Source organism: Lygodium microphyllum, chromosome 5, assembly GCF_053477565.2.
Source record: "Lygodium microphyllum isolate KBCC chromosome 5, Lygodium_microphyllum_v1.1.10, whole genome shotgun sequence".
In the NCBI taxonomy this organism is placed as follows: domain Eukaryota; kingdom Viridiplantae; phylum Streptophyta; class Polypodiopsida; order Schizaeales; family Lygodiaceae; genus Lygodium; species Lygodium microphyllum.
In genome coordinates this window covers 87,515,853-87,542,848 of record NC_141139.1, presented here as the reverse complement: position 1 = coordinate 87,542,848, position 26,996 = coordinate 87,515,853, and the positions used below count along the sequence as shown (strand labels likewise).

The 26,996-nt window shown below is 42.5% G+C and overlaps 1 protein-coding gene and 1 pseudogene across 3 annotated transcripts in view; one reads left to right on the top strand and one right to left on the bottom strand.

Moving 5' to 3' along the window:
- PSD (ARM repeat superfamily protein) overlaps window positions 1-26,054 on the bottom strand; it is a 49,438-nt gene extending 23,384 nt beyond the window's left edge. For 2 of the 3 annotated variants that reach the window (XM_087678080.1, XM_087678079.1), the window contains exons 1-4: window positions 25,535-26,052; window positions 23,601-25,406; window positions 13,914-14,009; window positions 13,742-13,831 (exon numbers count right to left, since the gene is read on the bottom strand). In XM_087678080.1, the coding sequence (XP_087534206.1) occupies window positions 13,742-13,831; window positions 13,914-14,009; window positions 23,601-25,340 (1,926 nt within the window). In that variant the 5' untranslated portion in view covers window positions 25,341-25,406; window positions 25,535-26,052. Of the gene's footprint in view, window positions 1-13,741; window positions 13,832-13,913; window positions 14,010-23,600; window positions 25,445-25,534 lie in introns of all 3 variants that reach the window. The other variant, XM_087678081.1, reaches the window with a different exon arrangement.
- LOC148036099 (uncharacterized) lies at window positions 68-13,320 on the top strand (annotated as a pseudogene).
- Window positions 26,055-26,996: the final 942 nt, after the last annotated feature.

Below are 26,996 nucleotides of genomic sequence, written 5' to 3'. Positions count from 1 at the left end.
AAACATCATGCCAATGACCACTAGGAAGTAGGGGGCTACTTTGGTGCTATACACAAGCTACAAGAAGATGGCGCAAACTGTCCAGATCTATAGGGGAAGCATGTTGCTCACGTGGCTGAAGTTTGAGGTGTTGGGAGGCAAGAGAAGTGGCCAATGGTGGCCCACAATGAGCCCCAACAAGTCTTGTTCAAAGGCAAGTGAGATATAAAGCAAGGGAGCTTCAATGGTAGCTACCCCAATCTTGTTTACAGCCTGTAAGACCTGGGAACTGAAGTAAACCCTGAAGAAAATGATCAAATACCTTTGCTTGAATGCCCTGAGGGTACCTCAATAGGCCGGAAAGAAGCTCGGGAAGCCGGAGAGTGACGGGAGCTCGGGAAGGTCAGATATGGCTGTCGGGAAGGAGACCCAATGCGAGTGGGGAGTCGATGGGAAGCTGAGAATGCCACGAACCAAGCTCAAGAGTCGGGAAACCGAGCTCTGATACAAGTTGAAAGGTGAGAAGGATCGAAGCTTGCACTCGAGAGCTATGGCGGGAGAGCAAGAGCAAAAAAGAGAGAAACAAGAAATGGGAACTCCAACAGTCACAATGTGTGACCAGGCCTTCCTTTATTCAAACTCTCACTAAAAGAATAAAGAATAAAGTAACGGTGACGGGCGCCCGCCACCTACAGTGTGTAGTGGCAGTAACATTCAGTGTAGTAATACACAGGCGGCTAGGCAGAGGCGCCTTTACCCTCAACACACCACTCAAGAACACCATCTTAGTTGTCAAGGTTGATCTTGGAACTGAACTGAGCCTGCTGGTCGACCTGCACTGATTCTTCCACCATCTTCCCCACTCAACCCATCCCCTCCACCTTTCTGCACTCTCACCAAAGTAGCCTGCATTCATGCTGCTGCTGCTGCTGCAGACTGCCTGCTTTTGTTACAGCAGGCTGCGCACTGCTCCCCCCTTCAACCTTCCACTGCTGCCTAGACTACACCTCCTCTCCCAGCCTTCGTCTACTCCCTTAGCCCCTCACACCCTGCTCCCAGCCACTTCCCCCTGCTCTCAGCCATCCACTACCCCTTTTCAGCCCGGCTTAATGGCCCCCGAACCCAAACCACACCCCCCCCCCCACCACCAAACAAAAACAAAAGCCCTGTATTCAACTGCCTCCTTTCTCAACCTACTTCACATCTTCACTCCACTTTTTCCTGCAGCATAGCATCCTACCCCTCACTGCTTGCAGCCCTCCTTCAACTCTTCTCCCAGACCTCTTCCGCCTCAATCTTCCCTTCTCCTTTGGCATCAGAAGGTTTCAAACACTAAAGCAGTTCAGGAGACACCACCCAACAAACCAAAGGAACAAGCTTGTGAGACAGCAACAGACCTTCACCAGGGGATGTCTAAGTGTTGCCATGTGGAAGTGGATGCACGGGCTATCAGAAAATGCAACGCAAAAAAGAATTTCTTTTTGGGGACCTCGCATGCTTTTTTTTCTCTTTTTTCAGGACTGTGTGTGCACTGTGTATGTGTGTGTGTATCTCACTCAGACTAACTCATACCCACCAACTGAATCTCTCACACAGTCTGAACCCAACTCTCCACATGTGCAGGCAATAAACTACACCGTGAATGCAGCCAGGTCACACCTGTAGAATGGGCCCACCTGCTGTTTAGACAAATAAATTCACAAAATCATCACTACAATACTGTGCACAAATCTGATTGCCCTGCTGGAGCAGCCTAATGATCATAATATAGGTCAACTGTGCAAAACTGCTGTCTGACTGGTCGCTGTGCCAAACTGCAGCCAACTATGCATGGACTGTTGACACAAAAAGGAGATGAACCTCTAACAGGGGACGCCAGTGCAGCACCCCATGAAACCCCAACCAATGCTTTTCCACTTATCCACTTTGCTCCCCACCTGGAGCTCGCCCAAAGAGACAGAGTTATGGCCTTAGATGCATCATCTCTCGCCTCTCCAATGGTTGGAGATCATCCATCATTCCAGACTTCCAAGGATTCAATCCAAACAGCTTTCACAAGCTTCTCAGTCTTCATAGTCACCATCTGCACAACATCATAAGACTCTAGGATGGTCTCCATCATCATCTTGCAGATGCTGAAGTTATCCCCATCTAGATTCTAATCCTGGGGAAGTGCAAGTAGAATGGGGACTTTATAGTCATCAGGACTTGGAAATCCATGTCCATTTTGATAAACATCATTCTCCTACCTCTCGCAGGTAGCATCCCTCTAGCTCCAAAAACACAGCTGACTAGGACGTCCTGTGCTTGATTACTGGTTTCTCTTCACCATCTGAACCAATGAAACACAAAATCTGCATAGGTTTGCTGAAAACACAGCTTCTTCAACACTTCTTCAGCCAAATTCTTCAAGGAATTCCACAAGCTTCTTCCTGACAAATGCAGGTCCAATCTGCCCTTCCTGTCTGAAAATGTAGCACATCTCCTACCATTGATGATGGTATCTCCAGCCAGTACCAGCAGTCGCCTAATGCGCAGCCCTCCTATCTGCACTCATATGCTGAAACATCGCTCCTTTCACACGCTGAAACTCCTTCAGGTCTGCCCACCCTTGCAGCAGCCCACTATAGCTATGATAGAATATCAGAAAGCTGCACAAAGCAGATGCACCAGCTGATCAGGAAAAGACTATACTCAATGTTTAGACTTCAAACACGTGTGTGTGTGTGTGTGTGTGTGAGAGAGAGAGAGAGAGATTAGAATGTGTGTGAATAATGAGAGAAGATAGCTGCATTGTGTGTGTGTGTGTGTGTGTGTGTGTGTGTGAGAGAGAGAAAGAATAAGACAGCCACATTGTGTAAGAGAGAGATGTGTGTGAGAGAGAGCAAAGAACCACTGGGGAAAAGTGACCCAAAAAAGGGTTAAAAATGGCCACATTTGACCTCAGCCAAGTGCAGTTTGGCCCGCACATCAGATGAGTACAGACAAGATTGTACATGTCAAACAGGATTGGACGAATTGTATGGATTAATCCACCATCCGCCTAACATGGACAACCCTGGTCTAAGGCAAAAAGGATCCCTAGTTTAAATAAACGTTAATAAATTACTTCTAATCTCCCACATATATGGTTTGTTACTCAATACAAATGCTAAGGGTAGAAGCTAAGATCATTGATGACTTAGTTAGAGCTAGTTAATTACTTAGCATAGTTAGTAAGATCAAGGTTAGTTCATTGACTAAAGGTTAGTAATAAAATATATTAATATTAGTTAGTTTATTAGGAGTTAATTTATTATGTTCGCATTGTTAAAGTTAGAAAGCTGAGTACAGCTAATGTTAAAAGTTAATTTATTAGGGTTAGGAGTAGGTTAATTGTTTTTTAAAAAAGAAAAAAGGTTAACAAGAAGTAACCGCTCCCCCCAATCAGCTCGACAACATCCCCACCCCTTCTCCTTAGACTCACCCCACACTCACTCCCCTCCACAAAAAAACCTGCCGCCGCCCCCCCCCCCCCCCCCGAAAAAAAAACAAAATCACACACACACACACACACTCTCTCTCTCTCTCTCTCTCTCTCTCTCTCTCTCTCCGTTGCCGTCCTCCAAAGTCCACACCCCTTGACCCACTCAACCTCCCCTCAAGCAATCAACGACCTCTATCCCTCCCCCAAATAAATTTACCTCCCCCCCAAAAACAAGAGAAGAGCACACTACCCCTCTCCCCACGCTCATGTGACAAGTCGGGGGCAAACTTAATTGTGCACACACACGCAAGAGAGAGAGAGAGAGAGAGAGAGAGAGGAGAGAGATATAAGAAGAAAGAGAGAGACTAGATAGCATAGAAACATGAACGTGTGGAATGGGGCCTTGGAACACTAGAACACCATTCGCTAATAGTCAAAGTGGAAATGCGTTCCACCACGGGCTAGAACATTCCATGTCAACCATTCCACAACATTCCACGCTTGGAACATTCCAAGCCTCCTATTTCATGTTAGAAACGGCCATTCGAAATGTTCTATGTCAGCCATCCCACAACATTCTAGGCCTGGAACATTCCAAGCCTCCTATTCCATATTGGGAATGGCTGTTCCAACCTTTTTCTTTTTCTTTTTTTCATGCAGTAAGGTGTTTTTCAGTGGGTGGAGTGTCACAACTCTATAGAAACAGAATTTGTATCCTTTTTCATTAATTTATCTATATAATGATTTATTAAATTTGTTTCCTTTGCACTAATTAGATATAAAGAAAAGTGCATTGGAGCTGGCCACTGATGAGTGGTCACAGGTTATGGTGGACCCACACGGTGGGTTAGAGAAAAGATAGTTCACACTTCCACCTATATGGCCCGATTGGGCGCCTGTGACCAGAACTCACACATATCAGGGTTAGACTCGCACACAGAAAGGATTGATGCCTTGAAGTGTGGGCTAGATCCGCCAAAACAAACAGTTACAATCAACAAGATGGCATGATCATGAAATGCTTGTACAATGTGCATGTGTGGGCTGAAAGCTTGAAATGCACATTTCTTTGCATAGGAAAGTCACATGAAGATTCTGATACTGTTTTTGCGATGTACATGGAAAAAACTTTCATATGACACCCATATTGGGGGGTCCCTAAATTTTAGGAGCCTCAAATTAGCCTAAAAATGCTAGTCTTAAAAAATAGGGATGTCATTCTAAAAATAGTAAATTCTGTACTCTGACTGTGCTTACTAAATTTGGTTGTTTCTATTCTTGACAGTATTCAGCCCAAAAAGGAAGGCCATAGAGAAGAGACAAGTGTCAAGACATTTGTCACACAAGTTTCCAAGTGTCCCACCACTTGTCACATCTCATGACATGTGGCTGGACACTTGTCTTGTGCTACTCCACTTTCCCCTTTTGTACTAGCTCTTCCCTCTCCTGTAAACAAGAGCTCGTTTTTCTTCATTCAACATCATTTTTCTTTGCTGTAAACTCATGTACAGCACCCACAAATAGCCAAAAACTGGCCCCATCCATCCCCATCATCATCCCCCACTTCTCCATTATCAAATTCCTCCATATTCCCTCTTCTATCACTGCTGTTTTGCAGGACAGCAAGCCTGTAAATTCATTATAGCACCTCCTTCTCGAGCTCTTTCTTCCATTTTAGCAACAAGAAGCAAGCCCTATCCATGTACTGCTGATTAACGATGGAGAAAGGCTGATTTCCCCTCTTTCTTCTCTCATACTGTAAAGAAATCAGTTCTTATCATTGCATAATAGATAATGCATGTGTGTTTGTACATCTTTGCATGATCTTGTGAGAGTGAGAATTGCTTCTCCTCACTCTCAGGTTGATTGTAACTGAGCTCTTCCCTAAGGGACTTGGGTTGAGCAGAAATACATTCCTTCGGGGAGGGGAAAAGGGGGAGAGGGGAAGGGGGTTGCCCATCTTCAACCCTCAATCTTGTCTCCATTACTTTTACATTTTCATGGCTGTAATTTTGTGAGTAATTTTTATTTTTCAGCTTTAAGTGTTTATTCTCTTTTATATTAAATCTCAAAAACAAGCAAATATCATAATTGTTAAGCATACTATGTTGTTCAGGGCATTTACATGGAGTATGATTTGATATATATTTTTGATGTACTCAAGTCTAGTTTGATGGATATTTTTGATAGTTTATTGAGTATTCACTGCTCAATACATTAGTTTGGACTCCATATTCAGTCTGACTTATGACTCGTAAGTCTTGAGTCTTGACTCTCAACTTTATGTTTGTATGTACTATTGGCCTTATCACTTGGACCTTCGCTCTTTCATGATACTTTGATATGTTACTCAGTAATTAATAAATAGATAAAATATAGGTTTTTAAAAATAAATATGCATTAGACAACTTCATAAGTATACAAAGATAGTCTAAAAGCACACTTTTAAGCATCATATTGCATGAATGATGTAAGATATATTAAGACCAATTGATGCTGCAAATAATACTTGAGTATATAGTTCACACAACCAAAAAGGGTTAAAACTCTAATGATTAAAGGTTAAACTTTAAAGACACAAGAGCCATAATTTATAAATGTTTGAAGACCCCCTTTTTCCCATTCCTAGAATGGGGCCTCCCCGTTCCCATTACCATTTCCTATTTCCTGTTCCATGTGGCTATGCTTGAGAGTAGTAAAGGAATGATACATAGGAAGAGAAAGGAAATGGAGAGAAATAGAGGAAGTAAGAGAAAGGCAAGAGAGAGAGAGAGAGGAAGAGAGAATCGAGCAAGTAGTAGAGTGAGAGAGAGGAAAGAGACTAAGAGAAGAAAGAGAATCAAACACTAGCTTCAACCACACGCAACAGAGAATAATGACACCAAGGAGACGTATATTGATTTCGAGAACCACATCCATACCAAAGCCGTCAACCACATCCAAGGTAAATCACACTATATAGATAATTGTCTAATTAAACTTGACTCTTCCAAACATGATCGCAGCATCATTAAGTTGCCCTAAGAAAACCAATATAAAGTGCACAAGAAAAGAAAAGAACAAAAGGGACTACTGGCTAAGGTAGGCTAATGATAGCACATAAGTAGATTTAAGTTGTAAAATGAGAGAAGGATCAAACATTAGTCTAAGGACTAGGGCATATTCAAGTAGGGATGCATACCAATTGTCCTTAAGCTTCTTACAATGATATAGTACCTTATTAACATGACAATAATAAGAATCGTAGGAGGATTGAATGCCACAATGAAAAGATTGCAAGTTTTAGTGTTTAAGCAACAATTAATATCGACTTTAAATCAAATACATCCACAAGGACCTAGCATGAAGAGGGAACGAATTAAAGAGAAAGAATTGTGAAATCAATAAGCTCTCGAGTAACTCAAGTCTTGATGGACAAATACTTACTGTTGTTAGAACAAGGAAGTCATTGAGGACCGATCATGAGGTTACATCAAATGATAACTTGAAAGTTGTTTTAAGCCCTATTGAAAGAAGACAGTTGAGATGAAAAAATATGTATAATGTGGATATTCCTACACGAATAGCACCTAGTGTTTGTATGGAAGTACAGTTATGCCATGATTGAAATTATGCAATTTGTATTAGTTTGAAATGGATTGAGTATCTTGAACGTGTTGAGCTAAAAATTCATTACATATTGATTAGCTCTTTAAAACAGCCCCAAAGCATGTGAATCACCAAAATTTTCATTAAATTAGGAGCGGCTCTAGAAGGTTTGTGTCCCACATGCAAAACCCTAATTGGGAGAATCCTTCTACATCTATAAATAAACAAGCTGCCCAACATTTGGCCCAATCCTCATTTTGCAGGTTTCAACCATCAGCCCTATTCCACTAGCTATCAAGCCCCAAGCGACTGCCACTACATGGTCTACAGCTATCGCCCAACCTCCCACTACTGCCAGTGATCAATTGCCAAGCCACTCTTGCCCAAGCAACGGGGCAAGTTTCTAGTCCTCTCTCCTTTCTCAAGGAGAGGCAAAGGCAAGCGGAAATAGAGATTGCACGCACCATAATTGAGTGCAATCTCTCTTTTTATATTCTCAAAGTGGATCGGTGGAAGCGGATGGTGAAAGCCATTACCGCCATTGGTCCATGTGAGGATGGTATGGTGTCACATACAATGATATTCGTATCAAGAAACTCGATGAGGAAAAAGAGAGGATTGACAAGTCCCTTAAGCCTGTGCATGCCAGGTGGGCGAAATATGGATGCTCTATTCTATCCGATAGATGGAGTGACCACAAAAAAAGGGGGATCATCAACATCCTCATCTCTTGCCCACTTGGCACATACTTCCTACGAGCAGTGGATGCAGGCACAAGGGAAAGGAGAACCATAGGCTTGTTCATGTATCAGCACATACGGCAAGCCATCATTGAGATAGTGCTTCTAAATCCATTATTTTGCAATCTCTCTTTTCTTTTAACCTCCCAAATTTATTATAACTTCATCGTGTATAATCTTGTAGTTTGGGCCGCAAAATGTGGTGCAAGTTGTCACGGACAACGCCTCGAATTGTGCATTTATGGGGCGAAAACTTGAGGCCCAGTTTCCGTGTATATTATGAATACCATGCACTACATATTGTCTAGATCTGCTTATGGAAGATATAGGGAAGTTGGAGTGGGTAGCGAGGATTGTTAGCGATGCTTGCACAATCGTTGGCTTTGTCAACTCCAAGGTCTGAGTTCTTGCGATTTATCGCTCATACGAGTTGAAGAAGCCCTCGGAGACTCGATTTGCAGTCATGTGGCTTCTTCTCGAGCATCTCTATGGCATTCGCATAAGCTATAACAAACGGTCGTGTCATATGAGTTCAAGGAATGGCTTGCAGGGGAGTTCACATCAAACAAGGAATGGCTTGAAGGGGAGTCCACATCAAGCCAAGTAGAAGCAAAGGCCGTTCAAAGGCTTTGCTTAAAGGAGGAATTTTGGATGGATGTGGAAGGCATTGTTATTGCCGTCACTCCCATCTACAAGGTGCTTCGCATGATTGACATGGAGGGGACTACTATTGGCCTCCTCCATCATCTTATGGCAGATGCGATGGAGGAGATACAATCATTGACCATCTTGGATGGGGAGGCCTCTTCTTCATGGTATTCTTTTTGTTTCTATTTTTTTTAATAAATCATGCCTTTTTTTAGTTTTAGAGTTTATAATTCATATTATATAACTCTCTTTCTTTTTAAATTTCACCTCTAAATCTCCCTATAAATCTCTATGCTCTTACACCTATTGTAATGATATCTTGGATACCACCCCTAAAAGAGATTATATTCTCTTTTTTACGGAGAAGAGATGGAAGTGGATGAAGCAACCCATACATGGGTTTACGGCACTCTTGCATCTCGCCTTCAAAAAACCCTCTCTCTTCATAAATGCCAATGTCCTTGCCGATCATGACGCCTTTCTTCCAAAGGCTTTGGTAGAAGAGCACTATGGTGCCTTCTCCAAGAGCTCATCAATTATAGCGATCAAAGGGAAATCGCTTTCGCATCTACCATTTGTTGGAAGCGGGAATCATTGGTGAAGCCCCTTTTTTTGTGGGAGTCATTTGGCTATCAATTACCCCACCTCCAAAGAGTGGCCTTATACATTCTTTGAAAATCTCTTCTCTTTTTTCATTTAATTCTAGTTACAACTTGCAAGTTTAAAGTTTAAACTTACTTTCTCTTCACATGGTTTAAAATTGTTTATCTGGTGCATGTGAGAGAAATTGGTCCACCTATTTCCTCGTGGGCACCAAAATTCGTAATAAGCTTAGCACACGACAATTGAAGCAACTAATTTATTGTCGTTCCAATTTACGCATGCTATACAATATGCATGAGATGTCTATGGCAAGACAAGTATCGTATATTTTTATACTTTTTAGTTCATAACTTTATTCATAGATTATGATATATATTTAGAGAAGTTTCATTTATTTAATCTAAGTTTTCCATCCTTTAAATGTATACATAAATATGGATTCACTCAAGCTCTCCGCTAGCACACTTAAAAGAGTGACTCGCGAGAGAGACTTAGAAGCAAATATTTAGAAAGCTAAGCTTGGAGCTTGAGGAGATAGACCGGCGGGTCTCTAACACTTGTACACGTTGTGCCCACATTGTTATTCACCCTCGCATCAGTAGCGATGAAGCTTCCACTTCGGTATCCACATCGGCTGCCCATGATACTCGTGGGGCCCTCAAATGCTACATGAGACGTAAAAGTGGCTTGAGAAGTACTCCTAATTCGGCCGGGGAGGACATACCTATCATCACCTCTCACATAGAGCTCAGAGAGCCCAAGTATAATTATGAAAGCAATGTCATTAGGGAGGGTGAGTTTATTGAGGAGGGTGATGGCTTCCACCTTCGATGCCAAGAGTGATATGAGCACCTAGAGTAATCATGTATCTTGATTCGGGTTGAGCCATGGATGATGACTTTTATCTCAATCCATTTTTGTAAACTTTTTATGTGAGATTACACATCTGGCCCATAATAAAGTTGTTGGTTTCATTATTCATGCTATACTCTTGAGTCTTGTTTCAACTCTCTTTTGCACTTACTTTTGACTTGAATCTCTAAGTTTATGTTTTAACTTTTAAGTCCAAACATTAAGCATAGACTTAAGATTATATATATTTTTTCTTTCATCGGACCTACGATCCAAGATTTATTAGTCCGATTACTACCGTACTAGCATTGGAATGTACTAATCGAACACCATCAAACGTGACAACCTTGCCTTACACGTTAGCTGAACAAGAATGATTCAATATCACACCTGTCCAACTCTTCACCTGGAAAGGTTCCATCACCACAACACGAAGTATAGCTACAGAGACCATTGAGACCAATGCATAGGACAAAAGTTCATCCATGGGAGAAAAATTACCTCCTATGTTGGCATGGAACTAATGGAGCTCTAGTCATGCAAGTAACTCCCATTACCAATCCTAAGACAAAGAAGCCACCCTCCCTAAGCACAATCTATGAGCATACAAAAGGCTTGATTCTAGATAAGAGTAGGATGGGGTGGATCCTCGAAAAGGATTGTGGTATGTATCAATACCCAATGGCAATATATTTTATCCCTAAGAGGACAAGCTATGGATGTCCTTGAAAGAACAAGCTATGAAACCCAAGGACACTTGTGATATCCAATGGCCAGATAATTGTTTGGGAGGAAACAAGATGTACAAGCTGCACGTTGTTGCTTTCAAATAATTGTTTTATTAAAATATTATTTTCAATTGTTCTCATATATATGCGTAAAGAACATTCAACAAACCGTGTGTACAAGGCTCATTAAGTAAACTATTTTCATAAGTACTCACAACATATTAGGATACTTAATGAGAGAATAGCATTGTATGATGGATGTGTTGGATGGAAAGCGCATGGGCAATGGTCCCACACCGTATCCTAAGAACAGGTCAAACCACTTAGTCAAGTGGCTTTCTACATGATCGTTTAGAAATTGTCATAACACAACCCAACACGAATTTGCATCGTTTCTATTATTTTGCTTAGTAAATTATTTATTAAATATATTTCCTTTGTAATATAAAGAAAATGCATTACAACTCACCGTTGATTGAGGTAGGATATTAATTGAGGACCCCCCATCCAACAAAACTTCGTTAAACATCTTCCCCATATACTCAACCTGAATTGCAAGAATTTTATAATCTACTATCAATTGCCAAGTAGGAATTGTTGTACGGCACTCAACATCCACGAGTTCAAAACACACCTTTTGGTTAGCATACTCCCCGCAATGGTCTTTTAATTTCTACAGCAAATTTTCTTTCAAACCAGGGATCAAGTCCAACACCAGCTCTAGCATTAACTGCAAAGATGAAGTGACTAATGCCTTAAATAATGGATTAAATCCCTTGGCATCCTAAACTATTGATTTTGCAGTGGCGAATTTCATGTATAGCCATTCCTGAGAATTTTTTAGGAAATCATCCTCCTGTACTCTTCCTTCAATTTTTGCATGTTTTTCTTGCCTCTGCAACCATTGTACCTGATGTACTGCTTCATTTCTAACATCCTTCTATATTTCCCAATCTAATCCCTTCTTCTTCTTTTGAGCTTTTGTAGCTGCCATTGCCCCAACATTTTCTTGACACTCACAAGCAAAACAATCACATTGAACATGAACCTCTGGAACACTATCCACACGCTGAACTAGTGCCACCCTGTACCCTTGAACTTCAAAATATTTATGCATAAATTCTACACCCGCATGACCTGCAAAACCTGGCATCTCTCCCTGCTCCTCAGACAAATCTGTGATAACTACGATGACTAGGGCTGGTGGCTATAGATGATGTGCTCCTGTAAACCGTCATTCAAACACTAGCATGCTTGAGTCACATGACGCAAAGAATAATGACACCAACAAGATGTATATTGGTTTCGAGACCCGTATCTAGGGCAATGTTGTTAAATGCCACATCCACAATAGCCCGCACTGTACTTCCTGTAGCCTAGCTAGGGTGAGCTCTTGCCTACCCTTCTAAGGAGGGGATACACTTAACTAGCTGAGAGACTATTAGGCATCTACCCCAAGCTAAGGATCTCCTGGCAGCCTATAAGTAGGGGGTCCTTAACCTCATCCCAAGAGGTTAAAAAGAATGTAATTGGAAGTATGGGATAGTTGGGCATCTAATTTCCATTGCATTGTGAGCTCCACTGCCTATTGAAGACATGCAGCTACCTAATACATAATGAGTGTAGCTCCATGACAGCCAGTTTACAAAGGACACCTCTACTACATCTTTAGACTTACCAAGAGGTTACACATTTAACTCTCAATGGGACCTTGCCCCACCTGATGAGCCTAAAAAGTTCTTCACCACCAATACACTGCTACTGATCATATTCCATAAATTCAGACATAAATCAATGCATGCACCAGAGGCTGCAAGTATCTGCCAGGTACTTAATGAATAAAGTAATGGGCAGACAGATTGCCTTCATGTCATTGTATGATCACTGTCCATCTTCTACTTTGTTACCTTCACTGTCACCCTATCTTCTAATTTCCCCTTGTTCACCGTTCTAAAAGGATAGGCTGTTTAGGATTCATCAGCCTCCTTGAGTTCTCTGCTGCACAAGAGTGAGAGATGGATCTGCTATTCCACAGGAGTTTTAAATGGAGCCAAGATAGAGGGGAATACGAAAACCAAAAAGGTGTAGCTCAGTTGGTTAAGTTGAATGTGAACGTGTGATGACCAGAAGCTCTTGGGTTCAACTCCTCCATTCCACACGGTCTTGAACCCAAGTCAATGGGTTAATAAAACAAGTGGCTTACCAGTAGGGTAGCCACTTGATTACAAGGAAAAAAAGAAGGGAATAAAGTCCTTGTAGATGAGACTCTGCACCTTCTGAATGAACCACAAAGGCTCAACAGAAACCACTGTTACGTCACCTGTAAAATCAAAACTTGGCTCCTCTAACAAAAATAGAGGATACGAAATGGGGAACGTCCCATAAGAACATATTCCCTCACAAGTCTTTGGAACATCTGGATTCTGGACCTTACCCTATCTTTTGTTAGTTGCCAGGGCTCTCAGAGACCGTTTTGACAGACTTGTCCTGGATGCGCCTCTCTTAGCATCCTATGCCCTAACTTAGGCCATCTCTCGACCCCTTAATCTTTTCAATATCTTAGAATACTGACCTGTTTCTTGCTATCAGTATTATAGTTCACAATGTTCAAGCTATCCACAGCAATTTCAACTTTCTTGTGTTCTGCTACTTTGCAGTTCCAAAGGTTGAAATCAATTTGCCAAAGCCGCATGCTTTGCCAAAAATAGAGGGCTAACACGTGAAAACACCTGCCACACTTATAGAAAACAAAGAATGTGCACGGCACCATCTGTGCATGTTGCAGTGATAATTTTCTATGCACACTAACAAGCAGCAGCAAATCTTCCTATGCATACTGATGAGCATGCAAGGCCAGATTTTTCAACTGTGGAAATGGAGAGAGAATTCAACAATTACTAGGGCCAATGCAAAGAAAAAGATCATAAAATCGTGTATCAGCTCTATGGTACAACCTGTATGTATGTTTGCAAAAAGACCAAAATAAACATCCCTATAAAGAGCAAATGTCAAGTACCATCCACCTTATTCCAATAGTATAAGAATAAGCTTATCCACCTTCCACTGAAATATGACATAATCTACATCACTAAATAAAATAAAGGATATCACTAAGAAAGAACATGTAGTTAACGTACTTGGCTACACAGTGGCACCAGAAGAGCTGACAAGAACTCTGTTTGCTTATCCTCTGGCAGATCCTCCATTCCAAGGAGTAAACCAATTGCCTGAGACAAAGATTCATGGATCAAGAAGTCCATACTTTTGAAAGCATTCATTCAAGATCTATCAGCAAGCAGTAAGTATCACCTCAAATGCATGACTTCCATCTTCAAAGCTTGTTGTTTGTGTTCTTCTAGAAAGTATTTCACCAGTGGTGAAGCCAGTCAAAATATCTTGCAAGCTCTGAAAATCCAAAAATGAAGTTAACCAATCACAAATTCAAAAATAATAAAAGAACTTGTAATCATATTACACAAATAGTAATTAAACATTCCAAGGGTGGAGTGGAGCATCACCGATTTTAAATTCCAGTACAACAAAACCAAGCCAAGGACTATGAGAACACACAAAATACATGCAAAGAAGTAAGCCAAAAGATAAGAGCTACCAACTGTTCCGCTTTGAAATTCTTATTGCAGTATTTGCACAAAGAAATATACCAAATCTTACACTTAAAGAAGTGCTTAATGTTGAAAAACACAGATTTAGAGCATGGCAGGAGCTATGGAGGATGGAGGATGGAAGATGAATACACAACTCATGATGACATAGACTTAGATAGACTAATTGTTACACAAGTGAATTAGGTTCCAAGATGGAAGCTTGGACTCATAAACACATTCTTGTGTAAGATGGACAATGACACTAACAATGACTCAAATTGATAGTACCATTACCTTGAAATGAGTGTCAACAAGTACATGCCTTTATAGCTTTTGGATAGTGCCACTGTACCTCACTGTGCTTATGGGATTCTGAACATCTCTTCCTAGAGCATACATCATATGTCTATCTTCCATACAAAACCACTTAGGAGCAACCCTCTTTTGGGCACGCATCTGGTCATTCATCATTTGTTTTTCTCAACACTTAAGAGCTAATAGTATGAAAACACGATAAAATACACGTATACAATCATATTCTTTTTTATGAAACTAGACCGTTCTTATTCTCATGATAGTCAACTTTTGAAACTCCTAGTCACTTCGCTCATGTTAGTAATAATCGTGCTAACACATGCTAATCTAAGCCCCTTGATTTGCTAGGGGATTGGCCTTCAATTGTGCTTCTTGGGTGACAAATTCAGTCCCAAATGTTTGTTGGCTGAATGGCCACTTCAATCTCCTAGGATTGCCCCTATTTCAATGACTGAAATTCAAGTCTCCAGGACTTCAATTTCTCGGCATGGTTCCCGAGGTGGCTGCCAAAACCTAATTTCCATTTTGTAAATTAGAGTTTACAACAAAGATTAGTCCAATGGCTGATTTTCTTGAAAATTGCTGAGAAAGGATGAAAATAAGTTGGAGGATGATAGAGAATGCAAGCTTCGCACTCACAACATTGGCAAAAGGCTATGGAGCAAGAGTTAGATGCGATTGAGCAAAATGGCACTTGGGATCTTGTGCCTCAGTATACTCATAAGAATATGAATGGAATCAAACAGGTCTTTAAGACCAAGTACCATAGTGATGGCTCTCTAAATAAGCACAAGGTGCAGCTCATTGCAAAAGGATTCGCATATCGGCCAGGGCCCAGGAGTCGATTTCCATGATACCTTTGCACCTATAGCTCAGATGGCTATCATTATGGCCATTCATGCCTTAGCCAATCATAAGCGATGGTTGGTTTATCAACTTGATATGAAGTCTGAATTCCTTAACAAATATTTGGAGGAGGAGATCTATGTTAAGCAACCTCTTTGCTTTTCCTCATCAAATGGCAAGGTATACAAGTTGAAGAAGGCCCTTTATGGCCTCAAACAAGCTCCACATGCTTGGAATGAGAAGATAAGAGTCCTTCCTCCAAGAAGAGTTACAATATCGGCATTCTACTGATCCCTAGTTGTATGTCCACACCTCAACTCCAGGACATGCATTGTTTATGCTTTATATGAATAATCTCATTTGATGGGTAACCATGCCCAAAAGATCAAGCAAACAAAGAAGGCACTCCACAAGATGTTTGAGATGATAGATATGGGCCTTCTCCACTTCTTTCTAGATCATGAGATTTTTGGCAAACTCCGTGACCTGTGCTACCCGCTACAAGCAATTGATTGGGTCGTTGATATGGCCCCTTAATACTCGGATTGATTTGTGCTTTCTTGTAGATTTGCTTGCAAGGTTCATGAGTGAACCCAAGCTAGTTCATTGGTAGGCTTTTATAAGGATATTGCGGTACCTGAGGGGGATCCTCGATCTAGGTATTTATTATCCAACAAGTACAAGAGATTAAGCCTTGGTTCTATAGGGCTAGATGGATTTTGAATGAGCTAGAGATGTTAACCACAGGAGGTCACCAACTAGACATTGCTTCGCTTTGGGTGCAGGTGCTCATCTCTTGGAGTAGCAAGAAGCAGTCCACTATTCCCCTATCACCTATATAGGGGGAGTACGAAGTGGCAACTTCTACTACGTGAGACACTGTGGCTTCGGCCATTGTTAGGACAGCTTGGCTATCCTCAAACAAGTCCTACTACATTGCATTGCAATAATGAGAGTTGCATTGCTTTGGCACGGAATCCTGTATTCTGTCAAAGCACATTGAAATATAGTAACATTTTGTTCAAGAGAAGATCTTGGATAAGACCATTAATCATTGATGTGGTTTACTACTACAACAAACAGGATGACTTGACAAATTTGTTTACAAAAGCTCTTCCTCAAACCCTTGATCAACAACACTCCAAATCCCTCAGCCTTATGCATCATCCAATATCCAAGAGGGGATGTCATAGATTTATTCATCCCCTGGGCAAACATTGACAGTTTATGGTTGTACAACTAGTACTCTTAAGCAGCACAATTACGCATTCCCTGATTTCAGGTCGGATAGTTCTATGCAGTCAAGAGGTCATTTTCAGCATTTTCAGGTAGTTGGGTAGGCCAGATAGGCTTGTGCAGGATACCACATGGCAGCCACATTTATTGTGCAGCATTTTTGCATTATTTATCAACGACTGCTTTTTGGGCAGCAGTCAGCCAGCCTTTAACTAGACAACTTGATTATTCCCCATTTATTGCAGTCAAGAGGTCATTTTCAGCATTTTCAAGTAGTTGGGTAGGCCAGATAGGCTTATGCAGGATACCACATGGCAGCCACATTTATTGTGCAGCATTTTTGCATTATTTATCAACGATTGCTTTTTGGGCAGCAGTCAGCCAGCCTTTAGCTAGACAACTATTATTCCCCATTTATTGCTCGGCCTGCTCCAGTCATCATTTACTTGGTTTTCAGGTGGAGAGAGAGATCAGCTCGCGGAGATGCATTCGGCAGCCCATGTACACATCTGCCTTCTTCATTTCAGCATTCATCTACTACAGATTTCTGTGTTCTACTCTCTCTTTTTTCTCTCCCTCTTCTCTCGTGTTCATTTTCTTTCAATCCATTCATACGCTTCCGCATTCGTTGCATCCTAGCATAGAGGTGGATATAAGAAACAATCAAGTACTTCTAGCTTTCCTTCTTTGAGTTTTGCATCTTATAGTGAGTCTAATATTGGTGTCTCATCTTTGTCTACATTTCGCTTTCCACCACTAAATTCTCAAAATCAATTTGATGGATTCAATTCCTCCACATCTCACCACAATTTTAAATTCCACTCTTCCTGCCCTTTTCTTTTGATGTACACACATCTACCTTTACACCTTACACACCATTTTCCACCTCGCCATTTACCTTTCCACCTACACAACTACACACCACACAACAAGGTCTTTAAACATAGGCACATCTTATCCCTTCAACTCCTCAGCTTTTGTACATCCAAGCAGTGGAAGTGTGAAACCGGCCTGTTCACTGGGAAGGGCGATAGTGTACAGCCAAAATAAATAAATGCTTTCACCCAATTTAACAGTCGCCCACTTTACCTGAACTTAAAGACACAGAAGCAAAAAGAAATACAGGAAGCTAGAATGCTCTTGTTGCCACACATACACCCTGTTGGCCCCTAAGTTAGGCGCCCCTTGCGGTATTTCTTTATTTTTAAAAAGAGAAAGTACAATGGGTTGTCTTTCACCTATTCTGGGTGAAATTTGACAGCATAACAGTACAATTACTGACCCAAATCAAGTTGACCAGGAGGGGAAACTCTGCCCAAGTCTGAATCTTCTGGTTGGAGTGCAGAATTGACCATTTCAGCCTGCTGTATTTACTTGTTCAGACCTGTTCTGAAACCTGTTTACAACTCTTACTGTTCCATGTACTATTCAGCCCACTGTAATTACTGGTTCAGACCTGTTCTGACACCTGTTTTCAGCTCATATTGTTCCCTGCACTGTCCTGCATCATCTGGGCCAAATGCCCCTTGATTCTGGCATCAATTGGGCTCTGAAATAACCTCTGAATCAGAAGGCCCTTGATTCTGCAGCATAACCATACTGTCAGGGAGAGAAAGAGAAAGTAGGAAGCAAGCTCAGCCTCTCGTGCATCATAGACAAGGTAGACCAGCTCTCAAGAGCTCTCCATCTGCAGCAATCCATCTCCCTTTCACAAAAATGAGCCCCCCATGCATTGAAACTCGTTTTTGTGCTGCCCTCTCTCTCTCTTTTGGGAATTTATGCCCAAATTGTGACACATGGCATACATGTAACAATTTTCCTGTTTAAACCTTTTGATCTAAAATTCACCATCCTCGGTTCAAAATTTGACCTCGGCACAGACCAGAGGATTAATCCTCGTACAAAAACGAAGATAATGACGCGAACAGATTCTGGGGTCCAAAAATAGTAACTCCCTAAATTTTAGGAGTTGCTTCCATTGCATCCCACTAGTCTTCTGGCCATCTTTGCAGACTATGGCTACATCCAAATTTGTAATGTAGCTCAACTGAAAGTGAATTTCCACTGATGACCCCACATGGACTAATCTCTTGCAGATTTGTCCATCTTCACTTTGAACTAGTCTCTTCCAGGCTAGTTCTTCAACACACTTGTCCATATACACTTTTACAAGTCTCTTCCAGGCTTGTCAATTTACAGTGCCATCAGTCTCTTCCAGACTTGTACTGGACCTTAACTGTCCAATCTTGACTCACTAGACATTCCTGTCCGTTTCACATACTGGCCATGCAACTCAGGCGTTTAGATTTCAAGAGGGATCCTTCCAAAAAGAAAAACCAAATAAAATATGTAATAAAGAAATCAACAAAAATGTAATAGTTGTCACAGTCTTGTGACAAAGTGCATCGGTGACGGGGATTTATCCCCCAACCCAACCATCCATGGGGACCTATGCATACAGGGATTCCACCCACACATCTCACACTCCACCTATTCTCCCATATTCCAAATGGCCAGATAGTTTGCCAACATGACAATGTTGAGAAACCCTTCACCCTTCACTTGCAGTTTGTGTTTTTTGTGTTTCTACGTTTTGCATTTAGGGTTTGCGTTTAAGGTTTGCAGCCCCAAAAAGGGGCGCCATCCTAGACTGACTGTGCCTATTTATAGGCCACTCTTTCATTCATTCCTTACGGCTGATTCATTCAGTCCGTCACCTCTTCTCTCCAGCCTCTCCACTACCCTCATACCCCTTCAGGAGGACATTGCGGTTCGTGGTTTGTGGCTGTCTTCATCATCTTCCTTGTGCTACGGCACCCTTGTTCCCTTGTATCACATTCACTCCATGATTTAGAACTTCATCATTCCATTCATCAGAGTTTCTTCTCTCTTCTCTTCTCTTCACCATGTTTGCCAAGTTCACTCCGTGTTCCTCCCCGCCAACCCTATTGTCTCGCTAGTACGTCATCTTTTGACATGGTATCAGAGCTGGATCTGCTCAAACAGCGGCAAAGATCCTCCACTCCAGTGAAGGCAAAGACCGGGGCGGGTTCAGCATCCACTTCTCTTCTTCTTCCGCTACATCAAAATCTCGTTTTTGCAGGTTTCAGGTGTTTTCAGCTTGCTGCCCACACCCCTTTCGCGGAGGACATCGCAGTCTCAGCTATCCCTTGTTGTTATCTACAGTTTGGCGCCTGTTTCCAGCCTTCCATCCGCAGTTTGCAGCTGTTTACAGCAGAACGACTGTTGCTAATCACTCTCCATTCAGAAAACAATCTCGTTTTTGCACATTTCAGGTATTTCAGCTTGCTGCCCACACCCCAAACACGGACATTGGGGTCCAAGCTGGCCATTGCTGTCTACAACAGTCTGCAACAGTCTGGCGCTTGTTTCCAGCCTATCACACACTGTTCGGAGCTGATTTCAGCATATTGACTGCTGCTGCTGTTTTTTCCTGTGTTTTTTGTCTTTCTCTCACCTGCTGCCTGCGTTTTTAGTCTTTCTCTCTCCTGCAGGCTGTCTTGTTTGCGTTTTTAGTCTCTCTCACCTGCTGCTTGCGTTTTTAGTCTCTCTCTCTCCTGTAAGCTGTCCTGCCTACGTTTTTAGCATTTCTCTCTCCTCACCTACGTTTTTCTACTGGTTGCAACCTCTTACTGCTGGTCACATCCTCCTCCCATTGGCAGCTCACTTCCAGCCCTTCCACTACCCTCCCACCCCTTGAGGTGGACATTGCGGTTCGTGGTTCATGGTAGCTGACCTCTTCCTTCTTCAGCAAGGCACACTGGTATCCATGGCTTCTTTACCAACAGATGACCAGACTATTGGGTGCTCCTATTGTGGCATCACCAGACACACCGCCGATACTTGCCAACTTCGACCTTTGCTCCCCACCCCTTCGAAGTACATGTATCTTCCACCAGGCACTCCTTGTGCCACCTCTCCTTTTTGGGCCACAGAGATCGTTCTGCATCGGCTATCAAAGTACTATGCTCAAGGCAATAAGATGCACACTAAGTCCTTTCGAGCACATGGAGGATCGATTGGCGCTACGACCTCCTAGAGATCGTTGCAATGCCAGCGGCAGTCTTCTCCTGCTTATTTTTAGGTACAGTGGCTTCCACGACCTACAGATTTGCAGTCCACTCCGTCGAGAGACAGTGATTGTTTGATATTGTCTCCTCGTTAGTCTACTCCTTCAAGGGATAGTGGTTGCTCGACTCCTTCCTCTTCTTCAGCTACCCCGTCTGCTCCACTGAGAGACAACGACTGTTGCCCACCTCTTGCTCATTCTGAGCCCCACCCTTCCCCACCCTTGACTACTCTGGTTCAAGATGCTACCTCTGGGAGCTCTTCGGCACCCCAAATACCTTCTTTGGCACAACCGGCGGCACTTCCTTCATCATCAAACATTTCGGAGTCCATGATTCATGAGTTTTTGGATTCCCTATCTACTTCAGAGGGGGATTCAGAGGGGGATGTTATTTCTTTGCCCTCATAGGGGGCATCTGCTTCTTTAACTTCAGCAGGGGCCCCTCCACCTCCCACCTCAGAGGGGAAACCTACTCCACATGAAGTTCTTCACCCATCCTCTACTTTCTTGGGGTGGCTATCTTCGACCAGTCATCTCTTCTACTAATACCCAAGATCTTCAAGTACCACCTAGATCGGGAGCTCGGAGGTTCAGCCGCAACTTGGTGACGAGGCCTTCGTATTCCTTCCAGCATGGATGCACGGAGCTAGTGGCTTCTCTCCTGAGGTTGTGTTTCGGGTTCTCCACTTCACTCTGTCTATTGGTCTTTACTGCAAGTTCCCTTTCAGGTGGAAATCTTGGATCATAGGGGTTCTCTACATCTTCTTACCTTGGTCACTTGGTCAGCATGGAGCCACCTCCCAAGATCGAGTATGGGCATATCCTTATGGTTCTCGGCACCACACAAAGTCTGACATTCCTCCTATGCATTGTATGTTTTCATCATCTTTGTACTAGGGTGCTTGGGCAAGTGAACAATTTCCCCACGAGGGACACTGTCCAAGTGGCACCTGCTGCATGAGCATTCTTCAACATGTAGCATTGTATCTCCACCTCACTCTTCTCTTGTTCTCCTTTTTGGGCCTGAGAGGGGGTGTTGAGAAACCCTTCACCTGCAGTTTGCATTTTTTGTGTTTCTGCGTTTTGCGTTTAGGGTTTGCAGCCCCAAAAAGGGGCGCCATCCTAGACTGACTGTGCCTATCTATAGGCCACTCTTTCATTCATTCCTTACGGCTGATTCATTCAATCTGTCACCTCTTCTCTCCAGCCTCTCCACTACCCTCACACCCCTTCAAGAGGACATTGCGGTTCGTGGTTTGTGGCTGTCTTCATCATCTTTCTTGTGCTACGGCACCCTTGTTCCCTTGTATCACATTCACTCCATGATTCGGAACTTCATTTCATTCATCAAAGTTTCTTCTCTCTTCTCTTCTCTTCTCCATGTTAGCCGAGTTCGCTCCGTGTTCCTCCCCACAAACCCTACTGTCTCGCTAGTACATTATCTTTTGACACAATACCTAGTGGGCCTTCCTATAGCTTTTCGGCATGTGGACCATCCGCGAGTCAGTTATCTCCTTTGGAATACACATTTAGAATCACAATGCCAAGCACTTTGATGCCTCATGTAGCACCTACAAGCCCTTCCCATCAAGCCATCTATCTATCTCCATCAGCCAAGCATGTGTTTGTGAACAAGACTCATTTCAACATGTCTAACTTTACCACTTGGTCTAAATTGATGCAATGTGCCTTGGATTCCCAAGGCTTATGGAAACTTTTTCAAGAACAAGAACCCCCGTCAGTTCTCATATGAGGTAGTTTGCTCTTGGAAGAGCAAAAATATCATTGCCAAAGTCAAGTTAATACGAGATCTTATGCCTATATTTCACTCTCAACTTCAACAGTTTGATCTTACATCTAAGTGTTGGGTGCATCTCATCAATTGCTATGGGGCGCGCGCTCACACAGACATATCAACCTTGACATGAGCTCGAAGAGTTCAATATCACTAAAAGGGGTGATTCGGTTGTCCAAGTTGTCTAATTATCGATACTTACTCTCTAAATTCGCCACCATTGATTTACCCAAGTCAACTAATGATTGCCTTTTTTGGGGCTATTATAAAGAGCAAAATTAGATATTAGTGCGCTACAGTGCATATCAATACTTTCTCACTAAATTCACCACCATTGGCTTGCCCAAGTTAGTTAATGATCACCTTTTTGGAAGCTATTAATAAAGAGCAAAATTAGGTTTTAATGCACTACAATTTATTCCTAATGCATGCCATGATTTGAGTTGCTCAACACTCCACCTATTAAGAGAGTGACTACTTTCCATGTTGAAATTGGACTTAGTCAATGCTCTCTTTCCAGCAAAATTCCTTTCTTCTTATCATCCACATTTTTAGTTGAATTCATTCCTTTCCCTAAGATTGTGCCATGCCAAGAGTTATAAAATCGACAATATAAAATTCAGATATTCATAGACAAGGAACACTCCCTTGCATGTTAATTATGTATGAAAACTTTGTTCCCTACAAAGATATTAAGAATGTGATTCCACACAATAACTTGTTTTTCTCAATGTTTCCGAGACATAAGACGGGGGGGGGGGAAAGAAAATAGCTTTTTTTTAAAACAGAAAAGAGATAGGAAGGTCTATATTTTTTAGTTGGCTGGAGGTAGCACTATCGAAAATTTAAGGTGGTTAAGCAATAAAAACTCTGTAAAAATACCATACAAGATTTGCGAAGCTGAAAGAAGGGGAAGTGGCCATGAAGTGCATTAGGGCAAAAAAATCGAATATGTGCATTACTAAAATAAGCACGGGCACAACCCACCACATGTCATAATTATGAGAATCCAGTTCAGGAAAGCATTGCACACAAGAGCGAGTGCAGCTCTGCACAGCAAAAACAACATAACACACTCCAGCTGAGAAATTGCTGGTGCCTTCAAGTACCTGTAGAATACTTTCAATATAAGGTAGAAGCTGAACCCGCAGTATCCTGACAAGCCGCATAAAAAGATAACTAGCTCTCCCACTCACATTTGTATTTGTGTGATGTATCCCTCGCTTGTCAAGGAACACCCCCAGAACCATAGGGATATACTCAGGGTGGTGCTGAACAAAACGTACATATCTGATGACACTTTCTAGATAGATAAGTGCCACCAATCGATGCGAATGACAATTGATTTGGGCTGACAAGAGCATGCTGACCATCTCCTTCACTACAGCTCCAGACTTAAAACAATCTTCAGCCAATCCCTCTCCAAGAATATACATGAGTGTTATAGCTGCTTCAGCATCTTCAAAAGGTACATCTAGCCTTCCAAGTGCTGCAGCTAGAGTTGACTTCACAAAAGTCTTGGCGACATCTGGGGCAATTTTATGTATATTTCTGAACAATCCAAACAAGTCCTTGCGGTAATCTGACATCCTCTCCTCCTCCTCCATACCAGCCTTGTCTGGAGCATCCAGAGACTCTTTATCAGCCGGATCATAGCGCATGCGAGTAAGTATAGCTTCAAGAATCTGTGTCACATGAATTGCTTGCTTCCCACCAGGGAAGTTGGTGGTCTTCATTGTGGAAATGTAATTGGAAAAAAATTGAAATGATGCAGAAGATATATCTTCATCCCCATACTGTAAAATGAAAAACATTGAAGGCAAAACTGCATCAAACAACTCTTCTATAAGACTAACAGTTTGAGTGTCACTTGCTGAAAGCTTTTTTGAACACTCTAAGACTTCATTTGCGATCCCAGTAAGAAGAGCACTCAGCTTCATAGAGAACTCAGAATCCTGATTTGCCATCAGAAAATTACATAGTTGACCAATTTGGAGTCGCTGCAGGAGAGTCAATTTCGATACAGCATCCATCTTCTTTGAAACAATGGCCAATAAACAATCTGCAGCTGCCTCTCGAAGTTCCACATTCTCTTGTGGTGACAGGACAAAATCAAAGAAAATCGGAATGAAACTGTCATTCGCAACAAGCCCAATGTCAATCCATGCAACATACCTTTGCAGTGTTTGGAGGACTGAGGCTGCCAACTGTGGCCTGACTCCTTTGTAGGCCGTTACAAGGTTGTAGCAAGTTCCTACTATTTGTGCTACACACTGCTGCCTCATAGCATCTTTAATCCTTGTGGCCACAGCAACTTCATCGGGCTTTCTGGGATAATCCAAACTTATGACCTCTTCGTCTAATGCGTTCAGCACACGGCAAAGCATATCCACAACTGGAGGACCCTTATTCAGAGAGCCTAACAAATCGAGAAAGACGGAGGGCCAGCCTGAAGGATAATCAATGTATATGAGAATGACAACAATCTGTGCCAACTTGTTTTTCACAAAGGCAGGCCTAGCTCGACCAGGCTGCTGTATATCTGATTGCAGGCCATCATCATCAACTCCATAATTGCAAAGCATGGCCAGGAGAGTACTCTGCAAGAACGACCGTTCTTGTGGATCCATAAGTCCATACTGATGCCGTATCAATTCCTCCAGGGTCTGTAGGCACCAAAACTGAACTTCGGCGAACTGAGTCACCCCAAACTTTTCAAGGCATGCTTGAAGAATGGTAGGAGACTGCTTCACCTGATCACAATAAGCCATGGCTTGAGCTCTAAGTTGAGCATCAACGCCTCCGGTATGATCAAAGCTGTAGATGATAGCCTTCTCGAAGTCATCCATTGCTGCAGCAGTGGCGGCACTGCACCCTTGGTGGTGATGGTGGTGATGGGATCAAACGAGGTGTGCCTGGAAAGAATGAAGCTTAACAAAAGGATGCAGGGAAGCTGTAATGAAAGAACGCCAGAACTCAAAACACAAGAGACAAAATGCTACAAATACTTTTAATCAAAGATGGAAACGAGGAAGGGGACTACATCGTGAAGACGCATATGCGTTGTGTATCAGTCGTTATCCCACTGCGTGCTGTCTCCCATCTTGACCAGAGTGAGCCGAAATTCCTCCAGCACAACCCTCATGGAAAGACCAAAAACCTACCAAAACCCTAAAACTCAAGCCTGAGGTGTCCGAGATGCCCTGAATCAATCTCAAAAATGCCCTGAATCAGCCTCAAAAGACCGACAATATGCCTCGGAAAGGAAGCTGATGAAATGGAGGAACATGCTCTGGGCACCGCCTCTAGAAAGGCGAAAGGAAGGGCCAATACCTAGCTATTCTTCTGGCCAAGATACTCTCTCTCTCTCTCCCCCCCCCCCTGCTTCTTCTTCTTCTTCTGCTTCTTCTCCTCTCCCTGGCAGAGAGAAAACAGGAGGCACAATGATCTTCTCCCTCCTTCCCAATGATGCACAAGCGCTGATCCACACGTGATGATTCTATACTGGGAAATGGAGTTCCCTCCTCCTTTGCCCCCCTCCACCTCACAAAGCAAAAATATTCTAATAATCTAATGCCCTAAACAATGAAGAAGAATGCATATCAATTTATTAATTCCGTGCATTTCCTTTTCTCCTAGCATTATTTATAATGTCCTTTGCAGTAGCAAAGATTCCTGACCTATTCTTTTCATGTCGTGGTGTTATCATTTGGGTTATGTTTTTATGATGTCCCCCTCATCCCCTTATTGTCAATTAATGCATCAAAATGATCAAACCTCTCTAGCAAAAGTGTGGTTTCCGCCTCTTCATTATCAAAAACCAACTAGTGGTGGTGGAAAATTCATTTTGAGTGAGTTGTAAGGTGCTCCGAGAAAAAAGGACTAACTACGAGTTTATGGGGAAAGTGCATAGATGAAGAATATGGTTGATGGTTTAGTTCGACTTATCAATCTCACTACCCTTTGCATTATTACAAGTTCATTGGAAAGGGCTTGGTAGGGCTTTTACCAAGCCCTTTTGGGGGGGGGGGGGAGGAGAGAGAGAGAGAGAGAGAGAGAGTGTGTGTGTGTGTGTGTGTGTGAATCTCACTACCCTTTGCATTATTACAAGTTCATTGGAAAGGGCTTGGTAGGGCTTTTACCAAGACCCTTTTGGGTTTGGGGGGGGGGGGGGGGGGGGGGGGGGGGGGGGGGGGGAGGAGGAGAGAGAGTGTGTGTGTGTGTGTAGGCTCTCTCATGTGCTATTGTATGTAGGGGCAATTTAGCCCATGCCCTACCATGGTCAACTACCTTGTCACTGGACAAGATTTTGTTATCAAAATGTCTTGTATGAATCAATTTCCCTAACATGCACGCACTCTTGGAAACTAAGGTCAAAAGCTCTCTATCTCCCTCCCCTAGTATCTAACCCATGGGCTGAACATTGTGCATGCATATTGTAAGACCACAAGGTTGAGCCCTCAAAGGTCTTGGAAATCCATGATAGTAGAGGATTTGAAGTGGTT